The sequence below is a fragment of the Cervus canadensis genome, chromosome 21 (genome assembly GCF_019320065.1).
Source record: "Cervus canadensis isolate Bull #8, Minnesota chromosome 21, ASM1932006v1, whole genome shotgun sequence".
NCBI classification, from domain to species: domain Eukaryota; kingdom Metazoa; phylum Chordata; class Mammalia; order Artiodactyla; family Cervidae; genus Cervus; species Cervus canadensis.
This window is the reverse complement of record NC_057406.1, coordinates 35512388-35534085: the sequence shown is the minus strand read 5'-3', so window position 1 is coordinate 35534085 and position 21698 is coordinate 35512388. Positions and strand designations below refer to the sequence as shown.

The 21698-nt window shown below is 41.9% G+C and overlaps 1 protein-coding gene across 2 annotated transcripts in view; it reads left to right on the top strand.

The window, feature by feature from the left end:
* Positions 1-21698, top strand: part of ITPR2 (inositol 1,4,5-trisphosphate receptor type 2) — a 559320-nt gene that overhangs the window by 52926 nt on the left and 484696 nt on the right. For both annotated transcript variants that reach the window (XM_043440936.1, XM_043440939.1), the window contains exon 2: positions 1662-1732. In XM_043440936.1, coding sequence (XP_043296871.1) covers positions 1662-1732 — 71 coding nt within the window. The remainder of the gene's footprint in view (positions 1-1661; positions 1733-21698) is intronic.

Here is a 21698-nt window from a genome sequence, read left to right as displayed (position 1 = left end):
TAAAACCACATTTTAGTAAACCAGTATGAATGAAGTATACTAAAAAAAAATCAAAGAACTATATGCTTGATCAAATTATTATTTTGTTTGGTGGAAATTGGATCTTATAGAGAAATCCAGTGATTTAGGAAGTGTCTGCTTTTGTAAACAGATAAACCAGGAACCAAAAGTTTCATCTTGATTTGGTTAATTATTCTAGTTCAAGGGGACCGTTGATCACGAATTGGGGTTTACTTTATACTGGGGTTAATGCATACTAGCGAGTGGGGTTTACTTTTGTGCTGGGGTTAATGCATGCTTTTTAACAAAGTTACAACTGCAGCATCGTTCTTCAAATGAGCTCATAAATTTGGAACTAATTCATGTGCATTCTCACAATATTCTGGAGAAAACCCTAGTGGCCCTCATCACTTAGTCAATGGAGAAAATGACTGTCAACGAGTCTTTTGGTAGTTAGATATTACCCTGACACAGAGATTCATGTCTCCTGGCTCTCAGATCAGAGATTCAGCTTTTCTGGGAATTGTCCTCGAAATTGGCTCTTCATGGATATTTTAGTAGGGGCAAGTTTTTGTAACTAGAAAGGTACTCTATTCATTTGAGTAAATTTGTTGAGTACTCATCACTAAGTGTCAGGCATCCTTCTAGAGGAAGATAGGAATAAGGCAGGTGAAGTCCCTAATGTTATTATCTTAAACACTTAATATTTAAGGGCCTAGGCTATGCTAGAAACTGTGCTAGCTATGTCACAGCTATGAAGTCAGTTCTCCTATCAATACCATGGGGTGGGTACTCTTTATCTGTGTTTGCAGGTGTAGCGAAGGAGGTTCAAACCCCCATGTGGCTGGGAAGTGGCTGAGCCATCACTGAACACAGGATGAGCACTTCTTATCCCACTGTGTCGTCACTGTGAGCCTGATCTCATAAGCATACACATTCCTTATAAAAATAAAACAAAACACACTCGCATACGCAATGGAACATAAAAACCATGGGCAGTCTAATCCCTGTTAATGTTCTGGTGTCTGTGTTCCAGTCCTCATATGTGTCTCTGTCGAGGGGTGTGTGTGTGTGTGTTTAAATATATACAATGTCTTACTGATTTGTTCCCACTTATTTTCACCACATATTATACATGTTTTCCACACCACTGCCTTTAAGAAATAGAATTGTGACTGGCTCTGCAGTTTCACGCTGTGTCAGTATCGTGATTTCTCTAACGTTTCCTGCTGATGCTCAGCGATTAGCCATGTCTGACTCTCTGCAACCCCATGGACTGTAACCCACCAGGCTCCTCTGTCCATGGAATTTTTCCAGACAAGAATACTGGAGTGGGTTACTATTTCCCACTCCAGGGGCTCTTCTCAACCTAGGACTTGAACCCTCGTCTTTTATGTCTCCTGCATTGGCAGGCAGATTCTTTACCACCAGCGCCACCTGGGAAGCCTACCACTTAACAGTTTTTCGGTTTTGAGTTTTGTTAACCCTGCTTTAATTCATGCCTGTATAACCAGATCTTCTTATAAATCCACGACTGTTCAAACATTTCTGAATGAAGAGTGGTAGTAAAGACTTTTTGTAAATATTGATGCGGTCTCCATTGTCTTTTGTGCTCTATGAACCCGACGATGTCAACAGTGTGAATGTTCTTTTCCTTCCAGACTGGTGGATGACCGATGTGTGGTGCATCCAGAAGCAGGGGACCTGGCCAACCCTCCCAAGAAGTTCCGAGGTAGGAAAGAAATACCTATTTTATATTATATGACCTAAGTGGAGGTATTTTTGTGCCTTAAAAGAAGTAATGTTAGAACTTTATTCAATGTAAAACTTTCAAATAGAAATATATCTGCTGAAAATGCTTTCAAAAGTTCCCTGTGGTTTTTCTTCCTTGACACATTGAAGGACTGATACTGAAAGAATAGCTTCAAGTTTTGTTTTGCTGGACAGTAGTTTGTATGTTGAAGGGAAATCTTGGTAATTATTAAATAACTGTGAGAAGCCACTTTTCAAACTGGTAAATATAGCTGAATGATATGTAGTTATATATTTCCGTGACAGTTACACCATAAATATTAGCGTTTCCTTATCAGCTTTTTAATTTATCTTTGTAAAATCTCCAGCATGGTGACACTGATGTGCAGTTTTACTTTTAAAATGTCACTTTGGGTGGTACATAATAACTAAAATTGTCTTAGAACTCCCTTCTAGGTATAATTTTAGAGATAGTGTCATACTATCAACTGAGAAGTTGTTCCTAGTAGCAAACTGATTATGACTGTTACAAGAGAAGGATTAATGGGACTTGTAGAGAATCATAGACAACTAAGGCTAGCCATTAAGAGCTTGTGCAAATCAAATTAATACTTTATAGTGTATACTTATAATAATAATATAATGATAACAACTTAAAAGCAGCATTCATTTTGAACAAACTGTGTCAGCATCCCTCCTCACATTGGTGAAACACAGCTTTAATAAGGGAGCCTGTTCTGGACAGAGAGTCAGAGGGGTTTGCTGGAGCCGCAGACCCAGGTCAGGATGCTGTCCGCGTGCGTGGGGGAGGAGGGAGCCTTCATGTCCGGCGTTCCCATGCTTCACGTTCTGTAACTCTTTTACACAATTTTTATTATAAGGATTTGCAGGAATATTGCATTTTCGTCTCACAGAGAGTGACAAGCACAGTAAATGTGGTTTGAGTGACATCAGTCACTTTGAATATGTGATCCACATGTCTCCCCACATGGGGAAATTAGCGAGAAAGCAGACTGTGGGAGGGATACCACCCATCAGCGCACACGGAGCGGTGCTCAGTGGGGACACTGCCCCAGCCCTGGGCACGTGAGGTCTTCTCATGACACACAGTCCCCCTGGAGGGAGGCACTCACTGTTGAACTGCTTGAAGAAGAGTCAGCGGTTGTGACAAGCAAGATACAGAATGCTCCAGGACAGCTTGCCAGAGACTGTGCAGTAAGCGTGTGGAAATGATTTCAGAGGCAGAAGAGGCTAGAGGAGCCTGATGGAAGAACGGACACAATGAAAAAGAACATACAGGTTCTAGAAATCGTGAGCTAGCCTATTATATGAGGAGATGAAGCAACCGTGGTATGGAAGAGAGAGCTGAGGAGATTGCCCAGAATGCAGGGCATAGGACAGTGTGAACGAGTCATGAAAAGCCAGTGTTGAGGAGGGACCGAGAGGGTCTAGCAGCATCTAATCAGATTCTAGAAGGAGAGGCCGGAGCGCATGAGAATGAGGCCACGTGTAAACAGATACGGGTGAGACCTTTCCTAAGTTGTAGAAAGCCACTGTTTCCCAGGTGGAAGAGATACATTGAATTCAGAGAAGGGATGATAAACAAATTCAGATCCACAGACTCTCTTTTGTGAACTGTAAGATGTGGAAGGTAAAAAGTTTTAAAAGCAAAGTGGGACAACAGATCTGTATTTGTAGCAGAAGAAAGCATGGGGTCTGGGTTTGACCGCATTTCTCGCCGACGGTCATCTTAAGTAGGTCACCCAACCACTTAGTGTCTCCGAGGACATCTGTCATTGTCTGGTGGGACCAGGGTGGATAAAAACAAGAATAATCTTGCCACACAAGGCTCTGTGTGGCTTGGATTCTTTCCAGAGAATAAATGTAAAAGTGTTTTAAGTCATTATACAAATGGTAGCTAACTTATGATAGAAAGGCATGATGTATTTCCTTTAAACATAATTGGCTCTTCTCTTACATTATAACCTCTTCAAGGGCAGGCTTTTCTTTTTTTCTATTTGTGTTTCCCAGGCACAGAACTTTGCCCATAGTAGACATCAGAAAAAAATAGCCATTAGATGTGTATGGGTGAGAGACCCACACTTTCCCTGGGATCGTGTGATACAACTTGGTTCCCAGGGTGCTTCATGCTTCGTGACCATGAGCGTGTGTAGCCTTATTCCTGTGTTCGTCAGGGGAAGTTAATCTGTCAAAGATAAATCTTCAGGGTTTGTGGCTGCCTTTTTTCTTTTAAATATTTTAGTGTGTCTGAGGGAACTCTGCAGTAACAGCTCTGTACCCAGGAGGTAATTATACACAGATACTTGGTGTCATATGATTCAGCGGGCATTGGTTCAAAGTATGAATCATTCAGGTGCTCCGTCCACCCCTGGAAGGCTGGCTTTTCCTGAAATCTAATACGTTAGGTCATTGTCATTGCTGCTTTGCTCTCATTTTCTACCTCTTATGTAAGACTAAGTCATTTGTCTCTACTCATCATTGGAGAAGGAGGGTATCTTGCTATTGAAGAGTCAAGATTCCTTTTTGGTTTAAAGCTCTGACTCTTCTTGGATTCTTGGAGGCCCATCTTGACAGGGCCCCAGAGAATTCCATGGGATGGGCTTGCGTTGCTTTCCCTGGCCTTCACATTGCTCGGTAGGCCTTGTTTTCCCAATTCTGTATCCTTTCTCGTACCTTATTCTTTTGCAGCTTCATCCTTCTCTTCCTGAATGTGTTCCTCCTGTTCCCTTTGGCTGTAAAAGCCATCACTTTTGCATAGATTGACCTCCCAAGATCACCACGCTTGCCTTTCCAGACCCCTCTGCCAAGTTTCCAGAGCACCCTCCCTTATTGTTAACCTTTTAGATAATATGAAGAAACAACAGCATATCAGCAATTCAGCTGTACCTCAGTTCCTCTTACCTCAGCCAGACAAGTGGTGTCTGCAAATTAATTTGAAACAATTTTTGTTTTTCATACGTAGTATGGTTTGTTCAAGTGAATCATAAAATTTTAGAGCTTCTAGGCAATGAGCAGTCAATTGAGGGCTTCCCTGGTGGTACAGTAGATAAGCATCTGCCTGGAAGGCAGGGGACACTGGTTCGATTCCTGGCCCGGGAAGACTGCACATACCCTGGAGCAAGTGAACTCTTGTGGCAAAACTACTGAGCCCATGCTCTAGAGCCCACGAGCAGCGACTGCTGAGCCCACATGCTGCCGCTGCTGAAGCTTGTGCTGAGAGCCTGTGCTCCCCAGCAAGAGATGCCGCCACCCTGGGGGCCTGTCACCGCAGGGAAGACCAGCCCCCGTTGGTCGAAACTAGAGAATGCGCGTGTGCAGCGATGAACACCAAGCGCAACCAAAATAAATAAATAAAAAGGAAATCCAATATGGGTCTCCCAATTTTTTTTAATGAGGAGCCAAAATTTTAAAGAGGTTAATACACTTATCCCCAATACACACAATTGCACAAGCAATATTCCCTTGACGAGTTCCCTCTACTTTTCACATGAACAGAGGAAATGAAGCTTTAACAAACAAACAGCTTCCCAAGGGTTATTTAAAACCTGGCGGATGGACAGCTATTTTCAGTAACCACACCATCAGAATGGCACTAACCGAAGCACATTGGCTTTCTCTTAAGTAAGCGCAGAAGTCTTTTCATGATCAAATATTCTTTCACTTTTAAAGATCAGCTATAAACTTTGAAATACATTTAGGTTATGAGGAGTCGTAAAGGGGGTATAGAGAGTTCCCTTCCACCCACTTTCCCCTGTGTTAGCATCTTATATAACTGTGGTGCATTTGTCACAGTTAAGAAATTACCATTTGTACATTACTGTTGACTAAATTCCAGGCTTCCTTTGAATGTCACGTTTTCCATTGTCCTTTCTGCAATCCTGATCCTGTTCAGGATTCCACGTGCTGTTAGTCATCATGGCTGTTTAGTCTCCTCTGGCTTGTTCCACTTTCTCAGTCTTTCCTTGTTTTTTTTTTTTAATGACCTTGATACTTTTGAAGAGTACTGGCCAGACATTTTGTAGAATGTCCCTTGATTTTGGTCTGGCTGATATTTTCATCATAATTAGACAGGGGCTAAGGTTTTGAGAAGGGATATTAACTGCCTTTCTCTCTACATCGTATCAGGGGCACATATCGTCAACATGATTTATCACTCATCCTAGTTTTTGATACAGAGTTTTAAAGAAATATTTGCTTATTTGGCTGTGCCAGTTGTTCGTTGCAGCACGTGGGATCTTTTAGCTGTAGCATGCGAACTCTTAGTTGCAGCATGTGGGATCTGGTTCCCCGACCAGGGATTGAACCCAGGCTTCCTGCTTTGAGAATGTGGAGTATTAGGGAAGATCCTAATATACAGTTTAGCCCTCCTCCTGCATGCTAAATGAGAGCAGTTATTTCTGTTGACTTTACATTCTTTCTATTCTTCTTTTCTGTCTCCTCGTTCCTTTATGCATGTCTCCCCGTGTTCTCAAGAGAAGTTGGGTATAGATTTTTCCAAACGTTTAGACCTATTCATACGTGTGCATTTTCTGTTAGGAGGAGAAACTGACCTAAATCAAAACAAAAGAGGTTTGTGTGCCCTTTTCTTAACCAGAAAGGTGATAAAACACAGAAGTAACCCAGAACCCAGGGGGCCACTCCCCAGGAGAGGTGAGGGAAGAGAAGACAGTCCCTTCTCTTATACCACAGGCTGTGGCTGTTTGCTCTAGAAATTTCCAGCTCTGTGACTCTGTGGTCATTTGACATGTGACTATTTCATAATCCACCAGCCTTATCAAAAGGCTGCTTCCGTCAAGCAAAAAGTCATTCTGTGGCAATAATCTCGAACGCTTCAGGCACTGAAACAGAGACTTTCTCTGCTGTGTGATGCCACTTGAAAGCCAGTAGTGAGTATCAGGACTTGGGAGAAGACTGGCAAGACATTTCTTTAACTCAGTTTCTTCTGGGCGTATAACTCAGAGTGCCATTTTCAAGGCTGGCACTTTCAGCTTTGGGTGTCCCTGGTGGCTCAGTCGTAAAGAACCTGCCTGCCAAGCAGGAGGCATGGGCTCAATTCCCTGGGTTGGGAAGATTCCCTGGAGGAGGCCGTGGCAACCCACTCCAGTGTTCTTGCCTGGAGAATCCCATGGACAGAGGAGCCTGGCGGGCTGCAGTCCGTGGGCTTGCAAAAGGGTTGGACACGACTTAGTGACCAAACAGAAATAGCAGCAACAACAGTACTCTCACCTTTTGGCTCTACTCATGGAGGTGGGCTTCCCTGGTGGCCCAGATGGTTAAGAATCTGCCTGCAATGCAGGAGACCCAGGTTTAATCCCTGGGTTGGGAGGATCCCCTGGAGAAGGGACTGGTTACCCACTCCAGTGGAATTAAGATTGCCGGGAGAAATGTCAATAACCTCAGATATGCAGATGACACCACCCTTATGGCAGAAACTGAATAAGAACTAAAGAGCTTCTTGATGAAAGTGAAAGAGGAGAGTGAAAAAGGTGGCTTAAAGCTCAACGTTCAGAAAACTAAGATCCTGGCACCTGGTCCCATCGCTTCATGGCAAATAGATGGGGAAACAGTGGAAACAGTGACAGACTTTATTCTCTTGGGCTCCAAAATCACTGCAGATGGTGATTGCAGCCATGAAATTAAAAGACGCTTACTCCTTGGAAGAAAAGTTATGGCCAACCTAGACAGCATATTAAAAAGCAGAGACATTACTTCGCCAACAAAGGTCCACCTAGTCAAAGCTATAGTTTTTCCAGTGGTCATGTATGGATGTGAGAATTGGATTATAAAGAAAGCTGAGTGCAGAAGAATTGATGCTTTTGAACTGTGGTGTTGGAGAAGACTCTTGAGAGTCCCGTGGACTGCAAGGAGAGCCAACCAGTCCATCCTAAAGGAGATCAGTCCTGGGTGTTCATTGGAAGGACTGATGCTGAAGCTGAAACTCCAATACTTTGGCCACCTGCTGCAAAGAGTTGACTCATTGGAAAAGACCCTGATGCTGGGAAAGATTGAAGGTGGGAGGAGAAGGGGGATGACAGAGGATGAGATGGTTGGATGGCATCACCGATTCAATGAACGAGTTTGAGTAAACTCTGGGAGTTGGTGATGAACAAGGAGGCCTGGTGTGCTGCAGTCCATGGGGTCACAATGAGTCAGACGCAACTGAACTGAAGTGAACTGAACCAACTCCAGTATTCTTGCCTGGGAGATCTATGGACAGAGGAGCCTGGTGGGCTACCGTCCGTGGGGTCACAAAGAGTCAGACATGACTGAGATACTAACACTTTCATGGAGGCTATACACTTAAGAGCATTGGAGAAAAAGCTATCTGACTAAGTAGTAGCTTTGACGTTTTATATAGTTGAACATGTCAATCTCGTCTAACATAGTAATTCTCTGGTATGAGCCAATTTATGAATATCTACTTCCTTTACCAGTTTCATAGTTCCTTTATTGAGTTCCTTCAGATCTGATGATCTTGTAATTTTGGGGATGAAGACTGAAACTATTTCAGATTTGAAATCACTAACACTTACCGACTGAGCGCTTAATACATGCACACTCTCAGGACTTCTGTGCGTTAACATTTATGAAAGTGAAAGTGAAGTCTCTCAGTTGTGTCCGACTCTTTGTGACCCCATGGGACTGTAGCCTACCAGGCTTCTCAGTCCATGGAATTTTCCAGGCAAGAGTACTGGAGTGGGTTGCCATTTCCTTCTCCAGGGGATCTTCCCAACCCGGGGATCAAACCCGGGTCTCCCGCATTGCAGGCAGATGCTTTACCATCTGAGCCCCCAGGGAAGCCCGATATCTCAGTAATCCTGTAAAGTAGAAATTCTTGCTGTCTCAATTTTGCAGTTGAGAGAGTTAAGTATAAAGAAGTCATACAACCATTTTAAGGTCCCCAAGCTTATTAGTGGTGAAGTTGGGACTCAAAATGAATTTGTCTAACTCTAGAGCTGTTTGTTTTTAATAACTGTACCCTACTGTCTGTGGTGTAATACCCTCCTGTAAATTCTACCTGTTGGCCCTGAGAAGCCACATAGATTCTATCTAATCCCTCTTCCACACAATGAAGCTTTAAGTATTTGTTTGTTACTGTTTGGTTGCTCAGTCATGTCTGACTCTTTGTGACCTTGTGGACTGCAGCACACCAGACTTCCCTGTTCTTCACCATCTCCTGGAGTTTGCTCAAACTCATGTCCATTGAGTTGGTGATGTCATCCAACCATGTCATCCTCTGTCGCCCCCTACTTCTCCTGCATTCTGTATTTGTTTAGAATGATTTTATTCCTGTGCAGCTTTTCTTCTACAGTCTTAATTTAAAAAATTCTTCCACCTGTTGCCAGCTACATTATTTTTAGTGATTTCTCTAGTCTTCATCTCGCTGCTATGTTTGGATTCTGGTTAGGCTCCTATTTGTCAATGTCATTCTTTGTGGTGTAGGAAGATCTGAACATAGTACATTTGGGTGTGTTGTGATGAGACCCTACCTTGTTTTTGGATGCCACACTTGCAGCCCAAGAGTCCTGAGCAGGACTCCCCAACTCCCCTAGAGCTGTTAGTCAAGCCAGACTCCCGAGACTTTTTTGTTTGCATCTCTGGACCCTTGCTTTCTTCCTCCTGTGCTCCATACCTGGTATTTTGGAGCCAGATGGGGGATCTGTTATGTCTCATCTTCTGAGCATTGGTCATTGTTCTAGCCTGCCAAACTTCCTCTTTCTCTCTCATTCTTTTTCGATCTTAGCTTTCATCCACATTATTTATTCAAAATCTAAGCCTCTTGACATCTTGAAGCTGAAGTGGATCACAGGGATATATGTGATAGTCTCCTTTCATGTGTTCCTCCAGTGTGACTGAACACACCTGAAGAGAACTAAATAGGACATCTTTAACATTCTCCAGTTGAATGTTTCTGCTGTGTTGATTCTGTGTATTTGTGGTAAGTCATCATATTAAGAACCTTCTATAGCTAATCCCCTATTATTAAACTCTTAAGTGGCAGTGGAAATTGGATAGTAAGTTTATTCTTTTTTGTGAGATTTCAGAGAAGGGCCAAAAGACGGAATGGAAACACATTGCTTTGTCTCTTTGCTTCTCTTGTTGAATCTAGTCAGGACTGTAAAAGGGCTTGTACTTTTAAAATATTTTAGTCTCTTTTGGAAGGAAGTTGCTGTCCTTCTGAATGGTTTCTGTTTTGGGCTGCAACAACAAGAACAACACAGTTAACTGTATATCTGTCTCTCTGTGTATGCTGTGTGAACTTTGATTGATTTGTGGCTTTGACTTGTGAAGTTTAATTTGCTCCATGAAGAGTAAAAGTAATGGGCAGAATATGAACACTTGTGATGTCCACGGTTTAGTACTGTTAGAACAACTCCCTTGTTTACTGTTCTTGTATCCATGGGCCAATTTTTCTGAGTTTGGAGCTTGTTGTAAAAATCTCCCTTCAGGTGTTATGCATGATGTTAAATGTGTGTGTAAATTTTTAGTAAGTAGAGAATAAATGCCTTTTGTCTGTGAATATCTTAATTTAAAAACCAAGGCTGCGCTTTCTAAGAATAGAAAGTCCTACATACTGAAATTCTTAACTTTGAGTGCTTTGGATGGCCTTTGTTGATGTTCCCTTACTTAATTTGTAGTAGTCTCATTTTCAGAGAAGGCAGTGGCACCCCACTCCAGTACTCTTGCCTGGAAAATCCCATGGACGGAGGGGCCTGGTAGGCTGCGGTCCATGGGGTCGCTAAGAGTCGGACATGACTGAGTGACTTCACTTTCGCTTTTCACTTTCACGCATTGGAGAAGGAAATGGCAACCCACTCCAGTGTTCTTGCCTGGAGAATCCCAGGGACGGGGGAGCCTGGTGGGCTGCCGTCCACGGGGTCGCACAGAGTCGGACACGACTGAAGTGACTTAGCCGTAGTAGCAGTGGTAGTCTCATTTTACAGATATAGAAATCACACTGGGAGGAAGTCAGCTCACATGCTCAAGGTCACATAGCTGTTAGGTGGTGAGACCAGCTTGTCTGAAGCTGATGTTTTGAACTCTATAAGATCTCGATATATTTAGTAGAGATTTATTGATTATTCACTGTGTGCAGTGCAGTGTGTGAGCTAGTTACTAGAGTTCAAATGAGTCAGAAATTAATGCTGCTCTCAAGGAATTTATAATCTAATGAGGGAGATAAGATGTGTGTATAAATAATTGCAACCCATTGTAGAAAGGTTCAATTCAGTTCAGTCGCTCAGTCATGTCTGACTGTTTGTGACCCCATAGAATGCAGCATGCCAGGCTTCCCTGTCCATCACCAACCCCCAGAGCATGCTCACACTTATGTCCATCAAGTCAATGATGCCATCCAACCATCTCATTCTCTGTCGTCCCTTTCTCCTCCCGCCTTCAGTCTTTCCCAGCATCAGGGTCTTTTCCAATGAGTCAGCTCTTCACATCACGTGGCCAAAGTATAAGAGTTTCAGCTTAAGCATCAGTCCGTCCAATGAATATTCAGGACTGATTTCCTTTAGGATTGGCTGGTTTGATCCCCTTGAAGTCCAAGGGACTCTCAAGAATCTTCTCCCATAGCACAGTTCAAAAGCATCAATTCTTTGGTGCTCAGCTTTCTTTATAGTCCAACTCTCACGTCCATACATGCCTACTGGAAAAAAACATAGCTTTGACTAGACAGATCTTTGTTGGCAAAGTAATATCTCTGCTTTTTAATATGCTGTCTAGGTTGGTCATAACTTTTCTTCCAAGCAGCAAGCATCTTTTAATTTCATGACTGCAGTCACCATCTGCAGTAATTTTGGGGCCCAAGAGAATAAAGTCTGTCACTGTTTCCACTGTTTCCCCATCTACTTGCCATGAAGTGGAGGGACCAGATGCTGTGATTTTAGTTTTCTGAATGTTGAGTTTTAGGCCAGCTCTTTCACTCTCCTCTTTTACTTTCATCAGGAGGCTCTTTAGTTCTTATTCACTTTCTGCCATAAGGGTGGTGTCATCTGCATATCTGAGGTTATTGATATTTCTCCTGGCAGTCTTGATTCCGGCTTGTGCTTCATCCAGCACAGCATTTTGCATGATGTACTCTGCGTCTAAGTTAAATAAACAGGGTGACAATATCCAGCCTTGAGGTACTTCTTTCTCAATTTGTAACCAGTCTGTTGTTCCATGTCCAGTTCTAACTGTTGCTTCTTGACCTGCATACAGATTTCTCAGGAGGCAGGTAAGGTGGTCTGATGTTCCCATCTCTTGAAGAATTTCCCACAGTTTGTTGTGATCTACACAGTCAAAGGCTTTGGCGTAATCAATGAAGCAGAAGTAGATGTTTTTCTGGAATTCTCTTGCTTTTTATATGATCCAGTGGATGTTGGCAATTTGATCTCTGGTTCCTCTGCCTTTTATAAATCCAGCTTGAACATCTGGAAGTTCACAGTTCACGTACTGTTGAAGCCTGGCTTGGAGAATTTTGAGCATTACTTTGCTAGTGTGTGAGATGAGTGCAACTGTGCAGTAGTGTAAACATTCTTTGACATTGTCCTTCTTTAGGACTGGCATGAAAACTGACCTTTTCCAGTCCTGTGGCCACTGCTGAGTTTTTCAAATTTGCTGGCATATTGAGTACAGCATTTACACAACATCACCTTTTATGACTTGAAATAGCTCAGCTGGAATTCCATCACATCCACTAGCTTTGTTCGTAGTGATGCTTCCTAAGGCCCACTTGATTTTGCACTCTAAAATGTCTGGCTCTAGGTGAGTGATCACACTATCTTGGTTATCTGGGTCATGAAAATCTTTTTTGTATAGTTCTTCTGTGTATTCTTGCCACCTCTTCTTAATATCTTCTGCTTCTTTTAGGCCCATACCATTTCTGTCCTTTATTGTGCCCATCTTTGCATGAAATGTTCTCTTGGTATCTCTAATTTTCTTGAAGAGATCTCTGTCTTTCCCATTCTGTTGTTTTCCTCCGTTTCTTTGCATTGATCGCTGAGGAAGGCTTTCTTATCTCTCCTTGCTATTCTTTGGAACGCTGCATTCAAATGGGTATATCTTTCCTTTTCTCCTTTGCTTTTCACTTCTATTCTTTTTTCTGCTATTTGTAAGGCCTCCTCAGACAACCATTTTGCCTTTTTGCATTTCTTTTTCTTGGGGATGGTCTTTATCCCTCCTTCCTGTACAGTGTCACAAACCTCTGTCCATAGTTCTTCAGGCACTCTATCAGATCTAATCCCTTGAATCTGTCACTTCCACTGTATAATCATAAGGGATTAGATTTAGGTCATACCTGAATGGTCTAGTGGTTTTCCTTACTTTCTTAAGTTTTAGTCTGAATTTGGCAATAAGGAGTTCATGATCTGAGCCACAGTCAGCTCCTGGTCTTGCTTTAGTTGACTGTGTAGAGCTTCTCCATCTTTGGCTTCAAAGAATATAATCAGTCTGATTTTGGTACTGACCATCTGGTGAAGAAAGTGCAAAGGGCTACATAAAAAGTTATAGTAATGGTATTGTGGAATGATGGAGTTTTTTTATTTTTTACAACTTTATTGAGGTGCAATTGTTTAAAATGTACAATTTGATGAGTTTTGACATATACATATACCAATGAAACCACCACCACAATAAAGGAGAAAATGAACTACTTTTCTAAAACTTACTTGTTTTACTATGTTCTAGTCAAGGAGTCCAACTGATAAACCATAATATATATCCCATGCTGGTAAACTGGAAAAGACCCTGATGCTGGGAAAGATTGAGGGCAGGAGGAGAAGGGGCTGATAGTGGATGAGATGGTTGGATGGCATCATCAACTCAATGGACACGAGTTTGAGCCAACTCTGGGAGATGGTGAAGGAGAGGGAAGTCTGGCATACTGCAGTCCATGGGGTTGCAAAGAGTCAGACACAACTGAGTGACTGAACAGCAACAATGCTAGTAGACTCATGAGTTGGAGCAGGTGTGACCCTGTGGAGCCCAGAGGTGTAGGGATGGAATGCACAAAGATATATGATAGGACATTGGTACTGATGGTTCATGGGGCCACTACTGCCTCTGCCCCTTTGTTCCCAAGCCAGCTACCCTTCCTCTTGGGGCACATGGACCTGTAGCAGTCTCTGGTTTAGTAAATGCACTGTGTGCTGAAGAATGGCACTTTATTCTTCCAGAGAGTTGCCTGGTACATTGATTGTGTCTTTAGAAAAGCATTTCAGCGTTCTGTGAGACTGGTCGTTCCTGGGCGTGTTATGCGATAAGCTGTACATTCCACGACCATGGGTTATTCCCATACCTGGTTTACTGGTCATGAGCTGTGATTGGTGGACTCCATGCCTGTGAATCCGGTAACTCTCGTAACCACAGGGGGTCAAAAGTAATAGGATGAAGATAATAGGAATCACATTGAGAAAATAGAAGGTGTCAGTATACAGTAACAGACAAGATGAGTAGTCAAGAAAAGGATTCTGTAGAACCAGAAAGCTAATCTTGTTCTGTCATGTTGGGTAGAAGCTAGCCACTTCCAAAGTCTGCAGATTTTAGTGAATTCCTCAGAGTTCTCAGTCTTGAGGTTTAATGGCTTGTAGTCTGGATAAAATGATGTATGTCTTTTCAGTTGACAAACATATCCATAGTTTCATGCTGTGCTAACTGTTTTTAATTATTATTTATTTTTGACTGTGCTGGGTCCTCGTTGCCACTTGCGGGCTTTCTCTAGTTGTGGTGAGCAGGAGCTATTCTCTAGTTGTGGTGACGTGGCTTCTCTTCTTGGGGAGTGCAGGCTCAGTAGTTGTGGCACATGGGCTTAGTTGCTCCTTGGCATGTGGGATCTTCCTGGACCAGGAATCGAACCTGTGTCTCTTGTATTGACAGGCAGATTTTTAACTATTGGACCATCAGGGAAGTCTTGTCATGCTATGTTCTTTGTTAAGAGTGGGTGATAAGACCCTTTCTATTGATGCTCAAGGGCAATTTTCCTCTGATGTCTTTTCTAGCAACCAAATTGCCATATTTCAAAAATGGAGATTTCAATTTCCTGTTTTGAGAGATGAGACTAGCTCCTTAACTAAGATAGCATTTTCCCTGTTAGTAGAAAGATTTGTGCCTATGGGGAAGAGACAGTTTGGTTTTTCAGGCCTAGTATTCACGTTTTCATGAAAGTAGTTCCTAGGGAAATACTTGGTATGCAAAGCTAAATTGCATTTCCCTTTTAAATAGTAAGTGTAATACTGAGACAAAAGTGCCAAGCCATACCCAAATAAATTTGGCCTCTTGCAGGACATAGACCAGTAAACCAATGATAACTAAATGTGATCAGGGCTACTTTACTACCACTGCTGCTAATCACTGACATTTATTTAGTCCTTACTGTATGTCAGGTGATGTCTGCAATGCTTTATATTATCTTAATCCATTCAACCTTCCTGAAACCCTAAGAAGTATGCATTGTTATTAAGATATTATTATCTTAGTGTACTGTATAAGGTGATGAATTTCCTAGGAGGCTCAGTGGGTAAACAGTCTGCCTGCAAGGCAGGAGACACAGGAGACTTGGGTTCAATTCCTGGGAATTGAAGATCCCAGGGAAGATCCCCTGGAGAAGGAAATGGCAATCCACTCCAGTATTCCTGCCTGAAAAATCCCATGGACAGAGGAGCTTGGTGGGCTACACAGTCCATGGGATTGCAAAGAGTCAGACACGACTGAGTGACTGAGTGCATGGTACTGCAGACGTTGAAACAAAAAAAATATAAGAAATAAAACAGAAATAAAACAACAACAAAAACCAAAGGCTTACAGAAGATAGAAATTTATTTCTCTTTCACCTAATAGTTCCTAGGTGAGTGATACAGAACTGTCTTGTAACTGTATTGTCTTTAACACGTGGCTTCCAAAATTGCTTCAGTAGTTACTATTCCGCAGTCAGTATAAAGAGGGCAAAGGGCAAGCAGATTCTCCTTTAAGAAGAACTTCTGGATTTGCATGTATTACTCCTACTCATGTGTAATAGTTGTGTAGTATATTGGGCTGAATGAGATCCTAGTTCCCGGACCAGGGGTCGAACCCATGTTCCCTGCACTGGGAGGTGGACTCCCAACTGCTGGACCACCAGAGAAGTCCCAACACATCCCATTTTGTGGATGAGTAGATCAAGGTACAGAGAAGTTAAGTAACTTGTCCAAGGTCATATAACTAGTAAGAAGCAAAAGACTGACTGAAATCCAGACTCTTAACCACTATCTATACTGCTTTTAGTCCGAACGGGCTATTGAAGTAAGAGAAGATTATAATTTGCCTTGGGAATTTGGAGGAAGAAGGGAGTTAAGCTGGAGCCCTGGAAGGGTGGGCAGTTGTTAACTAGGTGGAAAGGAGAGGGCTGGGGAGAAATAGGCACAGGGATGTGTAGTAGCATGACTCATTTGTGGTTGTGGTTTTAGGAATGTTAAAAGCTGAGGAGAATGTGGAATAGTGACAGAAATGAGCTTGGAGGAGGGTCTGGGTGCTTGAATTTTTAACACCCACCCTCCTCCCCCACCAAAAAAAAAAAAAAAAAAAAAAAAAAAAAGCCAAAACAAAACTGAGTGACTTTCTGAAACATTCATTTGCTTAACTCCTGAATCTCTGGGTTTGCTTGAGGCTTCTGTTCTGAGCAGACTTGGCTGATCTCTGATGTACTTGTTTGTGTATCTGTGGTCAGCTGATGGCTGGATGGTATGGGCTGGCTTCACTCACTTATCTGTCTGTGGATAGGTTGTTAACAGGCGTGGTTGGGCCATTCATCTCATTCTCTGTCAGGCTAGCTCAGATTCTTCCCATAGGAGAGTGTGAGAACAGCCCGAAAGGGCAATCCCTCTCCCCTAGTGCTCAAGTATTATTCAGACCCTTAATGTTATATGGCTAAGTTCAGAGGCAGAGAGTGGAGAAATTGACTGTGTCTTTTGACGGAAGTACCTGCAAAGCCACTTGTAAAGAGACATGCATACAGGGATGAGAAAAATTTATGACTGCTTGCCATTTACCACAGTAATGAACTTGGCTCTGGCATCCTTTCTGCCAGAGGGGTAGATTTAGAAGATTGCTGGAGATGTTAATCTCGAGGTGCAGGAAAAAAATCCAGATGCAAAATACAGATTTGAAATTTGACAGCATATAGATAGAATTTAAAGCTGTGAGTGAGAAGAGTTCCCTGAGAATACCAACATTTAAGGTACTTCTCCCAAAACAACAATATCAAGAACCACAATGAAGTACTACTACAAAAATGACTAAATTAAAACTACTGACAATATCAAGTGTTTACAGGGGTGCAGATCAACTAGGACTCTCATGCATTTGTCAGTGGTGTGAAAAATGCTCTAGCCATTTTGGAAAAGAGTTTAGCAGTTTCTTATAAAGTTAAACACACTTATAGTTAAATACCTACAAAAGCCCAACTCTCACTCTTAAATATTTACCAAGAGCAATTAAAACTTACTTTCATACAAAGATAGCTGTTCCTCAGTGCTTATGTTAAAATCTGGAAAAAATGAAAAAAATCTCTTTTAGTGAATGGGTAAATAATGCATGAAGTACATTACCATTCAACAGTAAAAAGGAGTGAACCAGGGGTACCCCCAGCCATATGGTGACTCTTAAGTGCGCGACACTGGGTGAAAGAAGTCAGTCTCAAAAATCTGCCTAATATATGGTTCCATTTATATACCATTCTGGAAAAGGCTGAGACAGGAGGGGTAAATTTAGTCAATTCAAGATAGAATAGTCCAGAGGGGGAAGCTAGCCCTGAAATGGTTAGAAGTTCATGTGATCCAAAAATAATCTCCTGACTTCACTGAAAAATAATGAAGTCTCCCCACACTACATTTCCGTGAATTTTTTTCACCTCTAAGTCTAGCTGTGTTGAAACATGGAGAAAGCCCTTAAGCATTCAGGCCTCTTCTCTGGGCCCTCTCTGGAGGTCCTTGGTGAGGTCTTTAGATTTTTACATAATACAGTATTAATTTGAGGGAAAAGAACAATCCTTATGAAAGTACAGCAGAACACATTTTAATCACTTTTATAGGATGTTTGTTCTTCTAAATATATGGAAGGTTAGAGTATTTCCACGTGTGCTATATCCATTATTATTTTTGTATTTCTTAGGTAATTTCAAGTGTATTATTCCAGTGGAATTTCCTATGAGAAATGCATTGCTTACATTGTGGTGAGAAGCATGGACTGTTTGTAAAACTAAAGCTATGGCTCACTCAGAAACTCTTCAGTGAGTTAAATTGTAGCTACTTTTTAAAATTTATTTTTTAATTGGAGGGAAGTTGCTTTACAATGTTGTGTTGATTTCTGCTGTACAACAATGCAGATCAGCCATAATTACACATATAATCCCATCCATCTTGGCCGTCACTCCCCTTCCCCATCTTACCCCTCTAGGTCATCACAGAGCACCAGGGTGGGCTCCTTGTGTTATTTTTAAATGAACTATTTCCCTATCCTCTCTCATTTTGTCATGTATTAGGCATATTAAAAACATATTAAAAAGTCATTCACTCCAGTTTTCACAAGCTGTATAGCATAAAATATCTCTAGTGGGAGGGAAAATATCTTACCCACATTTGATATTTTAAGTGAAAGTATGTGTGAATTAAGATTATACTTCTATGGTTTATGGTAGATTGGCCTTACTTATTTTACTCTTTTGAGTATTAAATGCATTAATATATGTTTTGTTTATGAAAGTCTCTGTACATCTTATAAAACTTATTAATCATTAACTTACTCAAGCAACCGCTAAAAGATAGATTTGTACATTGTGTGCTCAAGTCCAAGTCAACTGCCTTTCTTCCCAGGTGTTGATTTAGTGAATGAGCAGTTTAAAGATCTTCTCTGATCCGGTGCCCTTGTTTACATTTTGTGGTTTTCAAGGTAAATACAGCAGTTTCAGAATAAAGCAAACTGCTGGCGGGTGGCAGTGTTTGTTTTACAAGCGCTTGGAAGTAGTTTGGAAGCGTCGCCTTTGGAAGAATAAGAGGTAAAAACTGAACAAAGCAGCCCTCTGAGTAGAGATCCAGCCTCAACTGGTGGGTCACCACCCTCTCAGCTTCTTCTCAAGCCTTGTCGTCTTTTGTTCGCTGCCGTGTGCTGTGGTTAGTCACTCAGGCGTGTGCGACTCTTTGAACCCCGTGGACTGTAGCCCACCAGGCTCTTCTGTCCATGGGGATTCTCCAGGCAAGAATACTGGAGTGGGTTGCCATGCCCTCCTCCAGGGGATCTTCCCAACCCAGCGATCAAACCCAGGTCTTTCTCACTGCAGGCAGATTCTTTACCGACTGAACCACTAGGGAAGCCCAAGAATACTGGAGTGGGAAGCCTATCCCTTCTCCAGGGGATCTTCCCGACCCAGGAATCGAACCGGGATGTCCTGCATTGCAGGCAGATTCTTTACCAGTTTGTTAGCTGAGGACCCCTGCAAAAAGAGATTTATGCCCTGAAAGTGAAAGTGATAGGTCCCTAGGAGTTCACGGAGTCTTGCTTCTTCTCTAATGCTTTGCTATATGACTGTGGTTTTTGGTGGTGGTGGTGGTGGTGTGTGTTTGTGTGTGTGCATGTGCGTGTGCATGTTTGTGTGTGTGACTCTTCCACTGGATGACTTAGAGCTGGTTAAAATTAAACTTCTAGAGTCTCTCAAGGTCCATGAAAAACCAGAAGATAATAAGCACATCCAGAAACTGTTCTATCTTGAAATCATAGGTATAGGTAGGCTAAAAATGATGCCTAAGCTAGCACTTTCTAAATGACAGAAGCTTCAGCTCTGGTGAGAAATAGGGCCTTGGGATTTGTCCTTATGGTTCCATTTAGATGTACTGCATGAAGCACAATTCCAGCTGTGATTATTCTAGAAAGCTTCATGGTTATGCAACTTGTACTCTGATTGTATCTGTATAATTAAAACCTTCATGTTGATAAATAATGGAAGGCATAAAGAGTTAAAACAAATTTAATTATGTGGTTAGCTTGGGAGTTAGGTTTTGTGAAAAGTGAAACTCACTCAGTCGTGTCCGACTGTTTGTGACCCTATGGAACTATAACCTACCAGGGTCCTCTGTCCATGGAATTCTCCAGGCAAGAATACTGGAGTTGTTTGCCATTTCTGTCTCCAAGGGATCTTCCCCAACTCAGGGATCGAGCCCAGGCCTCTCCTGCATTAGGTTTTGTAATGTTACCACATAAAAGAAAAAAAGTCAAATACTTGAAATGTCATGTTAAAAAAAAACAGTGTGACTGTCCAGTGGGCAAATGTATAAAACAAAGAAAGAGCAGCTGATTTAGTGTGACTGATATTTTGACTTAAAGCAATAATTAGATGTTCTTTGATTGCTATTTCTTTGTCAACCCTTGTTTTTTAAAAAATATATATTTAGCCAGCATTGTTAATGAAACTAAAGGCAGGTACCTTCATTGGTTGGCTTCCATATAGGCAAGCCCAGAGAGCAAGCAAGTTCCCTACTTTGACCTAACACAGAGATGGGTAGCATGTTCTAGTGGCTTTTTGGGATGTTCTCTCTGTATCTTCCTTGCCCTCCAAATTAAAATAGCAAACAGCCTGGAATTCAAGGTTTCATCCCTTAAATAGCCTAGAACAAAAGTAGCCTTGAAATGGCAACTTAGTGGCATAAAACCTTTTGGACTTGGAAACTGTGATCACTTTCTTCAGAGAAAAGAAGGCAGTCAGGAGCCTTTGTTACCTGTGTTCTCTGAGCCACGCTATGATGGTTGTATAGCAACCGAGCAAGCTGAAGACAGCCCAGCCTTGGTTGCCAAGAGGCCATGCTGTGCTGTGCCTAGTCGTTCAGTCGTGTCCGACTCTTTGCCACCCCCTGGACTGTAGCCTGCCAGGCTCCTCTGTGCATGAGATTCTCCAGGCAAGAATACCGGAGTGGGTAGCCTATCCCTTCTCCAGGGGATCTTTGTGACCCAGGAATTGAACAGGGTCTCCTGCATTGCAGGCAGATTCTTTATCAGCTGAGGAAAGGCCACCACAGGCCTTAAGAGATGGTAAATGCAAAATATGAATCACTTGTAGGACAAAGCCCTAGATGTAGTTCTCTAGCTTGGGGGTCCTCAAGACCCTTTTGAGAGGGTCTTCAAGATAAAAGAATTTTCACAATGACACTCAGGTATTATTTGTCTTTTCCACTCTCATTCTTTGTTGACTGTACCATGGAGTTTTCCAGAGGCCCCGTGAAGTGTGATGCCGTCATCTCTCTGTTTGCTAATGGAACATGTGCTTGTGTTTTATTGTGTTGCAAATTTCTAATTTTAATCTGTTATATAGTAAACATCGATAGAAACAGCCCACAGAAGAAAGTCTCTTAGGGGTTTTCAATAATTTTTAAGCTTGTGAAGAGGTCTTGATACCAAAACATTTGAGAACAATTTACTAGAGAAACAATCAAGTAGCAAGAGTTAGGAATCAGCTTAACTGAGCTATAGGAAAAAGCATGTGTTAAAAGCAGTGGATAGGCAGGGAACAGGTGAGAACTCTGGTCAGGGAGAGTAATTAGAAGTCAGACCAGCAGGTATACCTAACGAGGCAGGACAAAATGAAGGGACAAGGTAGATGGTTATTTTCTGTGAACTTTTCGAGTTCAGCACTGTGCCTTCAGCAGGATGGACCTCTGACAAATATTTATGAATGAATGAATTGGCAAGTATAAAGATTGTGGAATCCTATAAAAATTTGAAAAACATGAGGTGCAGTGTTTATCATAGTATTTTTTATAATGAAACTTAAATATACACTGGAGAAAAAAGATATAGACATTGTGATTTGTCCTTAGTGGGAATTTAATATTTTCAAGTAAAGTTTAATAACTATAACATATGAAATGGATATATATATCCATATATGTGGGCTTCCCAGGTGGCGGTAGTGGTCAAGAGCC